The sequence below is a fragment of the Gadus chalcogrammus genome, chromosome 16 (assembly GCF_026213295.1).
Source record: "Gadus chalcogrammus isolate NIFS_2021 chromosome 16, NIFS_Gcha_1.0, whole genome shotgun sequence".
Lineage (NCBI taxonomy): Eukaryota > Metazoa > Chordata > Actinopteri > Gadiformes > Gadidae > Gadus > Gadus chalcogrammus.
Window position 1 is genome coordinate 20,967,043 of NC_079427.1, and position 15,640 is coordinate 20,982,682.

Consider the following 15,640-nt stretch of genomic DNA (forward strand, 5'->3'; position numbering starts at 1 on the left):
AGTCTTGGAAAAGTTGTTGATGAACATAAGGATGGCAGAGTTACCATCAGATGGGGGGAGACTGGTGCATTATTCCAGGGAGATGTGAAACCATGGATTGGTTGGGTCAGAGAAGGCCGAGATGGAGATGGAAAAAACAGACAAGAAGTGCCCAAGCTGACCGCAATACAGGCAAGGCCTGGTCTGCATGTGGCGGTCTCTTTCCTCAGGGGAAAGGCGGGCACGACCCAGTGGCGTGGGCTCACGCTCTGGGTGACACGGAAACAAGGCAAGGCTGACTGGGTCTCGGAGGCGGCGAGCGGGACATTGCTGATGGAAAGGGGAAGGACGACTGTGACTGAGAGGTCCTCTCCCTGCGGCGCGACCATTCTGCAGATCTCACAGGCTCTGCCCTGGCGTGCGTACATCATGGAATCAATGGCGGTCGCACATTCAAGCCCTCGCCCAATCGAGTAATGACATTGGAGGGGGATAGAGAAGTGACATTCATGCCATGCGACTCCAACTCCTCTTCTACTCTGTAAATGCAGCTGCCTCCAGTCCTGGAATGACTGAAGGCACGAGGAGATAGGGGAAGGGCAGGAGGATGTTATCAAGGAGACTGCAGCCGAGGGAGTATAGAGCACAGATATGGGAGGCCAAAGGAATATGTACCAAGCACAGGAGGAGGAATACACTGTACTGCATGACTCACCACATTCATGTGTGTGTGTGTGTGTGTGTGTCTGTGTGTGGGTGTGTGTGTGTTTGTGTACGTTTGCGTGTGCGTGTGCGCATGCGTGCGTAAGTGCATGTGTTTGTGTGTGTAAGAATGTGTGTGTGTGCCTGAGTGTTAAAAATAACACTTCAGTGGAAACATAATAAATCGTGAGCAAAGAGACAGAATAAGCACAGCTAGAAAACTAAGGGCATGGAATGAGCACTATTAATCACGAACATCAACATGTACACACATGCACGCACACTAACACACAACACATATACACACAAATTAAAAAGGTAAAGCCACATCATTCTTTACCTCTCTCTCTCTCTCTCTCTCTCTCTCTCTCTCTCTCTCTCTCTCTCTCTCTCTCTCTCTCTCTCTCTCTCTCTCTCTCTCTCTTTCTCTCTCTCTCTCTCTAGAATCCTCATCAGTGAAGGAAGATAATCAGGCGTTCACACATGCAAATTTTAGCCTAGCATGTAGCTCCGGCACCATCAACCCAACTGCGAAACGTTGGGCATGTGTGACCTGTTATGTGAATTAGACTAGGTTGTCTTCATAAATGAATTTGTCAGGAGCTGTCAGTAGTGTAGTACAGCTAATGGTGTGTTCCTGAATCCTCGGACGCCAGCCTTCCGAGTCGGAAGTCGGGAAATCTCCCAGCTTTCTTGCGGCACTTCTCGGAGGCACGCCCCCTTTTTGTCTTCATCTCTCGGAATTCTGAGAGTAGACCGAGAGCAGCGATGACGCTCTCAACAAAAATGTCTGCGCCCGGGAAGAGATTTATATTCTTTGTATTTGTACCACGTTGGTAATATAAATGTTGATTCTAATGTTACTTTATTCTGGTCACCAATTTCATGACACAATCACAAAGACTAACAGGGAACCCTATAAATTCTCCGAGTCCGGAAATGAGGTTAAAATTGCAACTCGAAAGGCTGGCGTCCGAGGATTCAGGAACCCACCATAACACTACAGTGGCTATAAAATATCATGCACGATAATACTGTAAAACACAGAGAGCCACAGTTAATGTCATGAAGTTGACATGTGGGCTTCACTGTTTACTGAATCATTTACAGGTTTGTGCTAACCACGAATCACAATTGTAGGGTAATGATATGGTGTAAGAAGGACAACACATTCCCATATTTAACTATGCATAAGGCTTATCCAACGTAATGGTGGAACCTGAAATTGACCAATTAAATAAGAGCAAATATAGGTTTTCAATTGTCATTGATTTCACATAAACACAAATTCCGCTTTACTCATAATGTTTCTGCAAACATGGTATGGCTGTGCTCCTGCCTCACATCCATATCCATCGGCTCAGAGCAGTTCCAAAGGTTTAGGGATGGGCACGAGTAGTAAATTCCAAACTCGAGTGATCGAAGGAATTCCTCGAGGATCAATCGAGTACTCGTTAAATCAAATCTATTTTTAGAATGCAACGCATCTGCCGCAGGAATAGGCCTGATGATGAACGGCAATATTACCAACCAAACATGTAATGCTTATTCTCCATCAAAACAGTCAGAGTTATCAGAGTATTCATTATTTATTTTTGCAAACGTTCAAAACACATTTTCCTGACAAAAATAAATATGCGTCTCACAATTTAAATCACGTCGAACCAAGGCCTGTAACAGTTTAAATAAAACAAAAAACGAAACAAGTAGCCTAACCATTGCAAGTAATTTAAAGCTGCAAATAAAACGGCAGCAAATGGACTATGGAAATACTCAGCGTTGTGATCTTCTCTACACGCCCGGGATTACAGCTGCGTCTTGCGGCGGTGAAAATAGCCGACACACTTTCACCGTTGCTTCGGGTCTGCTTTCCCGAACTCACCGTTGTGTTTCAGGACAGAGCATATGTTGCCGCATAGTACTTTCTGGTAGCTCGATTTTGCCTGGCATATTTTACATTTCACCTTATGATCTCCTATTTCTTTAAAGTATTTCAATTCTTCGCTGCGCTTTGCTTTAACCGCCATCTCTTAACTTATTGAATTCTGGCGTGCCTGCACACGGCACGGAACGCGCCATGGAAATGGATGCATTTAATTTACTTTGTGCCCACGTCATGCGTTAGTGGCGCCAACAGAAAATTGATACATTTGCTACATTTGCAGAAAACTTTGTTTGTGTGTATATATGCAAACTCGAGTTTGCCTGTCCACCAACAGAGTTCATTTGTAACGAGGAGTACTCGAGTAATCGATTCCTCACGCCCAGATGGATGGTGGATGAATAGATAGACATAGTTTATTAGTAGTCCCAACACAAAATGTAGCCGTGCATTGCTTACCAAGTATAGTGGCCATGTAGTGCAGAGTTCCTGAGATGTCCTCTTCTGAACCAGACTTTTCCAGATATGGGCACTTTTCCAGCTTGCATCTCTCCTCACTGCCGTCCTCTCTGCACCTTTGAAAAAGATACAAACCACACATAAGTGGATATAACCCCTCAGTCACACAGACATTCCTGTAGACACTACTTCACACAGTTAGCAAATAAACATCTCCATAACCAAATCCTTCCTGATCCCTTAGAAACCAATATAGTGGCAGTACAAGACACAACCTTGTTGAAGGAAAACATGGGCACAAACACACAAGTTTCAAGTAGATAGCATCATGCTGAGGATGAAATGCACCACAGTAGCACACTGTTTACCAAAAGGCCTTTGTTCTGCATTGAGGTCAAATGTTCACAGAGTAATTGGGCAATGTGGGCCACGTGAACACCCGTGAACACCTTATGTTTGTTTGTCTGTTTGTGAGTGAGTGAGTGAGTGAGTGAGTGAGTGAGTGAGTGAGTGAGTGAGTGAGTGAGTGAGTGAGTGAGTGAGTGAGTGAGTGAGTGAGTGAGTGAGTGAGTGAGTGAGTGAGTGAGTGAGCAAATGAGTGAGAGAGACAGACAGAGAGAGGGAGAGACAGATGGAGTGATTATCCAGAGAGCAATATTTTTCTGGAATACAATAGACCTCCCCCCCCCCCCCCCCCCCCCACACACACACACAGAAGGAGAACATGTGAGCACAGGGTGGTCTAGATTTGGAAAGAGGACACTAGTCTCTAAGCGGAGCATCACGAGCATGTGAATAGAGAGGCTATAAAAGGAAAGAAAGCAGAAAAACATAGAATTGAGCAAAGAAAAGGGGGACACATGCCTATTCAATGTGTGAGTGTATTTTAAGACCCTCCAACACATAAGCTCTGCCTCTCCTCAGCTGAACCAGCTTGGCTGAGCACAGCTCGTTATGAAGTCAATGGTGGCCCATTGTAAAGAAAGATATATTGTCTACAGCATGTCTGTTTTTCTGGATGGATGTGCACACATCAGGGTCTGCACTAATAATGTGTACTTCATGACAGAGGTGACCCTGCTGAACATATACACCAAGGCTCTGCAATCTCTAGTAGATACAAGGTAATACAACTATGGCCATTGTACATCCTCAAAATGATAGCAGGGAGTTACCATCAACAACATTTATTTGAATAATTATAATTTTTTGAACTTGCAAATAAACAGTGAAACTTTACCATCAGTGTGAATATAATAATTACCCACAGCATTCATATTTACAGTTCAATATGATTTAATTGCATAGGAGATATACCACTGAAAATTTGATTAATATTTTCTCATATAATAAATTCCATTCTGGAGGGTGATCATTACTCCAGTTTTGCTCCTATGAAACCTAGGTTAAGAGTTTCCTTACCTGAAGGAGCTGTATGCAACACATGTACTTTACAATCATAATATTACAATGCTTTGTCATCAGAGATAAAGTAAAACAAGTAGCAAAACTGGCTTCTCCATCAACAATGAGAGAGGCAGTATGCTCTCCTTGAAATTTCCGTTCCGGGGGTCGTAGGGTTTCTTTTTGTTATGGGCTGTGTGTTATGATTCACTATTCTCCAAGTACCCCAGCTTGTCAGATATGAAACAAATTGGCACACAAACACAGCTTGCAGCGAGCAAGCAAACAAACTGGACCAACTGGGATTTTACCAGATTCTACCTGAACTGAAAAGCCTCAATCTCATGACCAGAGCCGTGCTAAAACACGGCTCAATCTCTGAGTTATATTTGAAAGATGCAGACAGCTAGGAGCTCAAAAATGATTTCAAGGTGGGTGCCACCTGAGCTGGTTTATGCTTTACAAACAATCAATGAATTGCAAACAAATACATTCCATGATCAACTGACATTGTAGGATAGCTTGTCGCTTGTCAGAGATAGAATCATTTTGCTTGTCTCAAAATATGATGTTGTGCTTGGCTCGTCTTGCGCTTGGCAACCAACCTGGGCTTTGAGTCTGGTGAGGTGGGGGTGGATGGAGAAAACCAAAAAACTGATTTTTAGACTTCAGTACCCATTGTAATTGCTCTGTGTCAATATTAACCATTGAACCTTTAAGGTGTCATCATATCTGCACCTTCAATGGTTTCTTCATATCCATCAGAGGGCTACTGCAGGCGTTGACATGGTAGGATTAGGATCATGAATCCCTTCCAGACTGTGTAGATAAAGGCTGTAGCAATGCATTCAGCTTGACTTGTAAGAGCTACGAGGGTCAGAAAGAGAGCCGGGTGGAGAGTGCATGAGATAACGAGAGAAGGTAAGAAAAGAAAACTAGAAGCATCACCTGATCTCTTGTTGTCTGTAGAACTCAAGGGTTCTTTGGAGGGCCTCCTGGACAGTCTGGGTCTAAAACAGAGAAGACATAGACAACTGAATACCACACACATGGGGACACACTAAACAATGAGGACAACGTGTCAGCGTCGTCATGCCTACATAGACGTGTGTGGCTGCATCTTTTGATGAATCAAGATGTGAACAGTGGGTATCTGCACACCTGTCTTGCCTTGCCTGTGGCAGGTGCAGCGGAATGTTAGGATAAAGACATAAAGTCCCTGACATCTGCAGGGTTAACACCCCGCTTTAATGCTGCGGTTTGATCTGTTTGTTCTTCCTCAGAGCAAACGGTTTTCTTCTCTCTGTCTGTTGATCTAACAGATCGAAACATTGCAAAACTTTGTTTTATTTTCACAGCTGCAGGGTGGAACCGGGGGCCAGATTTCGGACAATCTAAGACACTCCCATGACATGCATAAGAGATTCATCCTGCTGCTTGGAAAAGAGTATTATATTATTGAAATAGATTTTCAAAACTCTGAAATATTAGCAACATTAGTAAAGTCTTGATTTATAATAATAATGAATATATCTCAACCAATGGAAAGTTAGAAACATATAAAAACACTGAGTAGCTATTACTTCTGAATTAACCCCTTTTTCGATTCAATGTTTGTGTATATGTGTGTGTCTGTATGTGTGTGTGTGTGTGTGTGTGTGTGTGTGTGTGTGTGTGTGTGTGTGTGTGTGTGTGTGTGTGTGTGTGTGTGTGTGTGTGTGTGTGTGTGTGTGTGTGTGTGTGTGTGTGTGTGTGTGCACTCATGCCTCCTGTAGCCGTTTCACTTTGAGATGCCGCAGCCAGGGAGGGCGGATCCAATGTGATTAACAATAATGCGACTGAAATGCATGTCTGTAGCAGTGACAGCAGAACACAGTGTACCAGCTGGAGAGGTCACACCACGGCCTCAAACAACTACTAGCAGAAACTGCACAATGTGGCCAGTGGGGGGGGGGTATGCATGTGTTTGTGTCTGTGTGGACGCTCGTGTGTGTTTCAGAGAGAGAGATATAAATATATACATATATATATATATATAGAGAGAGAGAGAGAGGGGGGGGGATAGAGAGAGAGAGAGAGAGAGAGAGAGAGAGAGAGAGAGAGAGAGAGAGAGAGAGAGAGAGAGAGAGAGAGAGAGAGAGAGAGAGAGAGAAGGATAAAGATAGAAGGAGCTGTTCTTAAACAGATATATATATAGAGAGAGAGAGAGAGAGAGAGAGAGAGAGAGAGAGAGAGAGAGAGAGAGAGAGAGAGAGAGAGAGAGAGAGAGAGAGAGAGAGAGAGAGAGAGTGATGGAGGAAGGGGGAAAGAGTGAGAAATAAGGTTATGTGGATGTAAAGCAGAATGTCCTCTGCTCTTTTGCTAAAGGTTATGGTTAGCAGAGCGTTTAGTCCCCATGCAGAGGATACATTTACCTGCGCCACCAGTCACCCATGCTGTGTCACTTGGTGTTTTGAATAGAGGCTACCGAGAGGCTTTTTACACAAGCACTGCTGACAGCTGAAAGTTGCATAGCAACAACAAGAGCTAACATGGGGTCCCCTCATCAGCGGCTATGGTGGTATTCACTCTTTCCAGTCAAAATTAAATAGAAAAGGAGATTGATAACATAATACACAAGGCCTATATTAAATGTATTTCTTAGCTTCTTGTCGACTTAATCTGTCCGTGTGTGCAACGATGTGTGAGCGTGGGCATTTATCATGCTATCATGTAAAAAAATACAATAGCGGTGGGTAGGATCATTCACAAAAAAACACACAGATTTAGGAACAAACCACACACACACACACACACACACAAAACATGTACACAACGTTTCTTGATAAATGCCCCAATGTTATCAGTTTACCCAGCATGCACTGCAGTGTGACGGACAAAGCCCTGTGCACAGTGTATGAGTGCCCATGGACAGGCTGCCTCTCGTGTGGAGGACCAGGCTCTGCCTGTGTGATGTTTGCTCTCGGGAGGCGGGGTGTACACATTCAACACGGCTGACATCTCTTCCTACCATCTATCTCCTTCTGACTTTTGTAGAGCAGCTCCTTCTATCTTTATCCTTCTCTCTCTTCTCTCTCTCTCTCTCTCTCTCTCTCTCTCTCTCTCTCTCTCTCTCTCTCTCTCTCTCTCTCTCTCTCTCTCTCTCTCTCTCTCTCTCTCTCTCTCTCTCTCTCTCTCTCTCTCTCTCTCTCTCTCTCTCTCTCTCCTCTCACCCTCCCTTGGGTATCTTCCTCTCTTTTTTTGTGCTAGCCATCTCTTCTTCCTCTGCACATACTCTTCCAAAAGAACACCATACAAGCTGCTGCAGATTCTCACACAGAGGCATGCAGACAGACACACGGAGAGACAGACAGACACAGACGGGACGTTAAAAGAGAGTCAGACAGATGGGAAGCCCAAAGTGAGCAAACAGAAAACCGGCCAGCCAGCGCGACTTCAACCCTATCCACCCCCACATCGCCTCTCAATCTCTCCCTCTATCTCTGCCTCGTTCCCCTCCCTCCATGTGCCTCCTTCTCATCTCTCCTCTCTGCTATCATCAACACTGCTCCCAACCAAGTGTTTGCCGGGAGGACGTGGCAGAGGGTCGGCCGCCTCTACCACCACCGCCTCCAGAGAGAACAGAGCTCAGACCCTGCATCCTCATCCCTCACAGCACCCCACACACATACAACCCATTGCTGTGTGAGTGGCATTCACATACATACATACCCCATGGCCCACTGTGTGAGTCTGTGGTGACGTACAGATAAGCTCTGTTTTACAGTGAAGTCAATGCAGCTGCAGTTCCTCAGGCTTAAGAGACACACTTCACAAGGTGGCTGACCATTGCCATGGCCTTGAACAAGCTAGGTGGAACTAATGAGAAAGCTACATTATAAAAGATTTGTGCAGCCCGAAACAACACATAATTGTATATCTTTTTAGGGTTGTTTTACTGGAAATAACAGAGTGACATGCAAGGGTGGCCAGGCAGCCTCAGCAGGTGGGAAGAAGGCATAAGCCTTTAGTAGTCAGAGGTGTCTCCATGACAACAGCCTGTGCGTGGACACACGCAGAACACCGATAGGATTGAACATTTAACTATATGCAAGCCAGCACTATTCAACAGTCAAACGGTTCACAGTGTGTGGGTGGCCAGACATGTTGCATGCTGTGCTTAAGGTTTATTATTATGGTGCTCAGGGCTAGAGAGAAAAGTCGTTTTTAATTTCTAAATGTTAACAACAATTATGAAAACAATGTTTTGAGCTAAAAGTGTGTGAGTGTGTGTGTGTGTGTGTGTGTGTGTGTGTGTGTGTGTGTGTGTGTGTGTGTGTGTGTGTGTGTGTGTGTGTGTGTGTGTGTGTGTGTGTGTGTGTGTGTGTGTGTGTGTGTGCGTGTGTGTGTGTGTGTGTGCGTGCTTATGTTTTGGGTTTATTAAAATGAACTGCACATTTGCCGTTGACACACAAAATCAGATCAGGAGATAGTGGTCACTGTCCCCCATCGTCCCTGCTTTATTACCCTATGTTTACGGCCCATGATAACAATCTAACAAGGCATGATTAGCGTATCAATCCCAGATACAAACTGTCGTGACACGATTTAGCAGTTCTATCAAGTGGCAAGCAGTGGAACACAATAAACAGTTTTTAAAAAGTGTAAATAAATGAACTAGCATGATCAACAAAACTTTTCAAGTAGCTACTTATGTGTGCCTGTATTCATTTTACAATATGGTTTGACAATAGGGCAATAGGGGTGGCTTAGCTAGCCCATAGCTTAACATAAAGAAAGGCTAATGATTTGAAGCTATTCTAGTTTATATCGGCCTCAAGTTGCTATACATTAAACACAATAGTGTTCTCTTTGGAGGTCACAAGCAATTGAAACAATATTACCAGACGACATGCCAATGGTTACAATTCACCTTTACTACACACATGCAAAACAAATCCTAATAAATATTGCTTTATAGCCTTGATCAAAAAAACAACAACAGACACACCCCTCACATCTTCAGAAATATACGCAGACAGACAGGACATGGCTATTAATCTGGCTAAGTCGCTCTGTCTCCCACAAACCCATTTATTAAATAAGACACCAGACAACTCTAGAAGCGGCCATCAGCGGTGAAGGAAAATAACACATATTGTTCTGTACCGTAGGTGAGGTCAGCCTCCTCAGGCTCTCCCCTAGCGAATCAAGGTTCACGCGTCTCCGCCTCGTGGCCCTCTTGATGGGGCCCCCTGGCCCTGGCTTCTCGCTGCTACTGCCGCCGCTGAACGGGCATCCCTGCTTCTCTACGGGGCTCCGGCCGTTCCAGAAGACCGCTGTGCGCTGGGACGCCGAGAAGGAAAAAGGACATCCGCGACCCTCCACCGAATCCGCACCGTCTCCCCCGGTGTCTCCCCCGGGGCTCTCGAGCCCACAGTCCGAGCCAACCGAGCTGCTGAACGATTCAGAGGAGATCTTGCGCGAGGACATGGTGGTGGTGGTGATGATGCTGGTGGTGATGGAGGTGGTGGTGACGATGGTGATGCGAAAGCCGGTTCTGTCGAACGACAAAGTCCACGTCGCGGACTCATCAGATTGGGGGGGCCTCCCGGGGGTGATAGCAGCTTGCTTGAGGGGTGAGGAGGGGATGGGAGGGGAGGGGCAGGCACTGAGAGAGAGAGAGAGAGAGAGAGAGAGAGAGAGAGAGAGAGAGAGAGAGAGAGAGAGAGAGAGAGAGAGAGAGAGAGAGAGAGAGAGAGAGAGAGAGAGAGTGTTCGAATGTCAACTCTGCCTGAGCGGTCTCTTCGTGCGCGTTGAGATAAAATACGCGCGTTGAAACAAGAGATCTAACGGCACGCGATCATTTATGCAACCGGGTTACGTGCCCCGGGGACAACGCAAATGGTCTAAATCCATATCATCGAAAAATGCAACATAGCTCACTATGAAAATATAGACCTTCCTCAAGGTAAACACGAAAAACGCGGTTGATAATAGAATGATATCGTTTGAAAGTTATTCGTCGTTAAACATGTCTGCAGACGGAGGAATGATCCGAGGCGAGGTGCTCCTTTTGAAAAAAAATATGAATATGGGAAAATGCACCACCCCAAAAAATGAGATGAATGCTATTATTCAAGTAGAATATGAAAAAAATATATTCTTTATTTAATCGATATCGCGTCTCTTCTCCCATCCCTCGAGTCATACGCGAAAGCCGTTTCCCGATGTGCTGCGCACGGACAGCGCTCCGTTCCCTAATCCTCTTCTCATTAGCAACAGATAACATCCACGAAATCCATGAAAACTCCTCATTTTTCAATCGGAAATGTGGTTGTCATTTTTCCCTGTCGTTTAGAATTCAAGATTTGTAATCTTCCCAAAAGAGCGCATTAGGCGTGGGTAGAAAGAAAGGGCGCGAGGGGAGGCGAACGCGCGAGAACGTTGAGGCGCGAGCGCACGGTCAGCATCCAGCACTGGAAGTCACCAACGTCAGCAAGCACTAGGGTTCCTTCAGGGATTCGTGCGCAGAGCTCGCGTTTTGAGGCACACATCATCACTGCTCATTCTGCTCGATGGTATATTATAGGAAGGCAGAGAGAGAGATAGAAAGAGAGAGCATCTACACAATTGACCCCTGGTAGGTCTAATCAGGTGTCAACAAGTTGAGTCTCAACTGATCACATGATCATGGGCCTCATTGTAGGAAAAAACACGTGAGTTTATCCATCAACAGTTAGGGGGCAACCGACTGGTAGCATGTGGCAGTATGGCAATGTGTGAACAAATGTATTGAATAGGCCTACTATGGGATTAGAGGAATTTGCTTGAATGAGATAACATAATCAGAGTAGGACCCTCCTACAACCACCAACCTCAGCGGTAGGCCTACTGCTCTCTGCATTTCATGTTTTAAAGGGGACATATTATGAAAACAACACTTTTTCTGGGATTTGGGGTGTTGTTTTGGGTCTCACAAACTTTGAAAAAAGTACAAGATTTTTTGAGTGAGAAATGCATTTCTGCAAGTACTCTACAGTTACCAAACGAGCGAGTCAGTTTCTGCGCCCCCTCCTACGTAGGAAGGGGGCACATTGAATATTACCTCCCACTGCCCCCCTCCCTCCAATCAGAGCATAGCTACGATTTGTGGACCAGTGGACGAGCAGCTCCGGCGGGGGGAACTCTGCGGCAGCCCAGCAGCTCTGAGCTGCCGGACTGCCGGCGGTGTACTCCGGGAGCTGAACTGCCGCCAAAGCTTTCCGGCTCCTCCGGCGGGTGTACTCCCAGAGCTGAACTGCCGCCGAAGCTGGCATGACCGGCGGGGGGAAGTCTGCTGCAGTGAGCTCGGCGCGGGGAGCTCGGAGGCAGTCCGGTAGCTCACCTCCCGGAGTACAATCCCTTTCTCCTTCATGTCGCAGTTAATGGACTTCAGAGAGTCAAGGCCAAAGTTCCTTCCCCCCAATTCTTCTCAACCATGGCCGAGATTTCCCCCACTACGAGTCTTTACTTGTTGTGGAAGTACCAGAGACGTCAGACGCAGTCTTTATGATTCATAATATCTTCCGAGGCGCACATAGCTTTTGGCCGTGATATTAGACATAATATTATATAAATACCCATACATAATATTATTATTATTATTAGATTATATTAGATTATATAGAGCTCCAGTTGTCCGCAAACGGCAACAATCCCTTCTCCATGCTGTGGTTCAGTCTGACAGCTCATTGGTCAATGGGCAGCAGCTCATTTGCATTAAAGCTACAGACACCAGAAACAGCACATTCTGAAAAAGAGGGGAAAACAAGTATAATTATTTACAATTTCAAACACAAATTATGTTCACTAAAAAAATCATGGACAATATTGACATCTTCTCATTTTCCTGCCGTCTCATCAAAATAACTTCTTGGCTGCTGCTTCCTGTTGACTTTTGTACATAAACGTGTTTTCTGGAACTCAAATACTATGTTTACTTGTTTGGAAAACACCATAATATGTCTCCTTTAAGCAGGGAGGCGGTGATGTGTGACGAACAGCATAGCAATATTCTTGTCTGTCTGCCACTAATTACAGCAATGACCTTGACCTTGATTGCCAGGCTTGTCTATTCATTAAGAGCCCGGGAGCTGATGATGAGGGACAGGCATGCTTGCTGTCCAATAAACAGACATTGTCTATAGCAAACCCAGGCTTCTACATCAGAATGGGAATATCACCATGGGAATATCATTATGGGGTGTTATTGTAGTGTTTCAAATTGCCAATGCCTTTGAAACACTACAATATCACCCCATAATGATAAAAAATGCCACGATTCATTACTTAACAGTGACCTAAACAACATTCCTATTCTCCTATACTTCGGTAATTGAGGCGGTTATTGCTATATACAAGCCCGATTCGTTTGATGTGCCAGCCTTATTTGAAACCGCCAATGACATGTTTGATAGTTATCATTTTGTCTAATGATGGACGCAGTGTATAGGCTATTATTTCTATTGGTAGTAAGCTACGTTTTATGTTGAACATTTCGGAGATTCGAAAAGGAGCTCTATGTTACTTTTAAAGTATCAAGTATTCACCTAAAACCTCATCTAGAATATATGTTTAGCACACAGAATCATGCCACAGTTAATGTTTTCGCATTTCCCTCTTATTTGGTCATAATCCATCCCTCCATAATGGGCTCATAGTGCTCCACTCTTTAGATGCACTACAATAATCCTTAAGTGTAATGAAATGTGGCATGATGATCGTAAATGTATATTGGATAGCCTATGTGCAAATGGTCAACTATTCTATGGCCAAATATAGGATACTATAGCCTACACATATACCATAGAAAAGCTTTTCTACTTAAGGAAAAACATTTGATTACGACTCCAATCAGCCCTTTAAAGACTTGGAACTTGTCCTGTTCTATTAAAGGGAATGAACCCCATCCACGCACCCCCATCATTTCCTGATCTGGCCATTAGTGCAGCTAATGGCACAACCAATCCTGTCCATCTTGACGGTTGTCTGTCTATTGTCCATGCTTTCTGCCCCCATATACCTCATACATTTCCAAAATAGTACTATGTCTACTGCAGACATGAGATACGATTATTACATTTGGAATAAAAATAATCAACAGGTGAACTTCACGATAGAGTTGCAGTGTCTATGTCTCCTAGAGATCCTGGGCTGTCATCATGGGCAGACTCCTAAAACTACACTACATAACTAGCAGAGGAATTTGTCCAAATGTAGACAGCAGTAAAGGCAATATTTTGCAATGCATTCGCCATTACCATACATAATTCTGAGTCTTACTAACATACATTACTACTATCTATCGCCATGATTATGCCATGAACATGTTTAAATGTTCTATTGTAGTGATTAAGTAATCAGTCAGAAAAGAGAACGGACACAATGATCATATTTTTGTTGTTGTTGTTTATCCTCCTTAAACCTTTTGGGAAAAAGAGAGTAAATTAAGATTATAATAAGATATATTATGACATTGTCATAAACAGTGTTGCATCGTGTATACACAACCCCAACTGAGGAAATGACTTGTGTGTTTACTTGATAGGAGATCTAACATTGTCATTGCCCAGCAAGCAAGCCTGATCTATAGACAGTCACCCAGCCATTCATTCTAGCCAGTCAGCCAGCCATATATCTAGCCATAAAGCCAGCTAGCCGGCAGACCAGCCAGCCAGAAAATGTTTTAGGGATACAACGAGCTGCAGCAAATTACACATATTCAACTAAATATTCTTATTTTACTAAAACAGAAAGAATCCACATAGATCAGCCTACCTGGGTCTTCAGTGGATGGAACCAGCATCAAGGTAATCATAGACAAAATGCATCCCATTACATACCCTTACTGACGAAATACATCCCTTCGCTCTGCAACATCTAAACACCAAAAACAATAGGAATGAAAAACAACAGGGGGGGGGGCTGTTGGGCAGAGCCAGACATACTGTATGGTCTTGTTGAGATTGAGAGATAGCGTCATAAAAGATGAAAGAAGGGTGGAATCCTGCATGGGAGCGCATGTGTGTTAAGATTTGAGTTGTCACGTGTATTGAATTGGTCATAAAACAACCTCTGGACCCTCTAAGTGGCCATCATCATACATCACTCCACACCACTAGGCCGCTATTACCCGTGAACCCGGGCTGCTCCATCACGCAGGACATAAATAACATCCATGTGGTCTCTGAGTGGACACTCCTCTCAGGGAACCGTGAGGAGGAGCAGACTGTTGGTGGGGAGAGAACATGTTCATGTCAAATGTGACTCTTACAACTAGTTGCTTGTCATTTGCATTAGTATTATTGAGAGAGATGTATATAAATCAAGATTGCATTGTGTCTGTTTCCATTTGTAATTTTCACGTGTAGAAATACAAAAAACAAAACAATGCAAATCAATAAAAAATAAGAAGTGAAAACGGTTCTAGGGTTTCTCATTGGCTGCGTGTTATTAGATACCGATGCTTTATACACTGATCGTTTTTTTTTTTTATCCTAATACAGATGTTTTATTTCATTGGATTTTCTATTAATAATAGAGTTATAGGCATAGTTATAGGCATTCCTATAACGACAGAACATTGTATAATTTGGTTTGTACAGGGTTTGTGTTAATCTGCGCGTGGTGCAGTTACATGTGGCCACATCAGCTAGTGCAGTTCAACTGTCCCTTCGAGAAGAAATGTGAAGTAAATTCACTAGGTTTGGGAACCCACAGCCTAACATCGCATCTCTGTTCTAATTGGAATATTATGCGCTCTGCATTAAAACATTTAGATGAGCTGCTTAAAGGTCCCATGGCTTGAAAATCTCACTTTATGAGGTTTTCTAACATAAATATGAGTTCCCCTAGCCTGCATTTGGTCCCCCAGTGGCTAAAACTTGCGTTCGGTTTAAAACGAGCACTAGGTATTCTGCTCGCCTTTGAAAAAATGGAGGCTCAAGCGTGCTGATTTGGAATGTGGCCCCATATGTCGTCATAAGGGGCCAAGCTACCTCCCCTTTCTCTGCCTTGCCCGCCCAGAGAAATTGGCCCGCCAATGAGACAATGAGCTACGACCGTGCGAGCGGCACGTGTGTGTGTTTGTGTGACTACACACACTGTAATGCAAGTGTTGTACACTTGTTATTTTATAACCGTTTTGCTGTTGGTGTTATGGTGCATAACACGTCAGTTCTTTAAGCGCTGCCC

The 15,640-nt window shown here is 44.2% G+C and overlaps 1 protein-coding gene across 2 annotated transcripts in view; it reads right to left on the reverse strand.

Annotated features, from left to right (window-relative positions):
- The window catches only part of gucy1a2 (guanylate cyclase 1, soluble, alpha 2), a 34,360-nt gene extending 24,328 nt beyond the window's left edge, over positions 1-10,032 (reverse strand). The window contains exons 1-3 of one of the 2 annotated variants that reach the window (XM_056612226.1): positions 9,575-10,032; positions 5,375-5,436; positions 3,023-3,132 (exon numbers count right to left, since the gene is read on the reverse strand). In XM_056612226.1, the coding sequence (XP_056468201.1) occupies positions 3,023-3,132; positions 5,375-5,436; positions 9,575-9,898 (496 nt within the window). In that variant the 5' untranslated portion in view covers positions 9,899-10,032. Of the gene's footprint in view, positions 1-3,022; positions 3,139-5,374; positions 5,437-9,574 lie in introns of both variants that reach the window. The other variant, XM_056612225.1, reaches the window with a different exon arrangement.
- Positions 10,033-15,640: the final 5,608 nt, after the last annotated feature.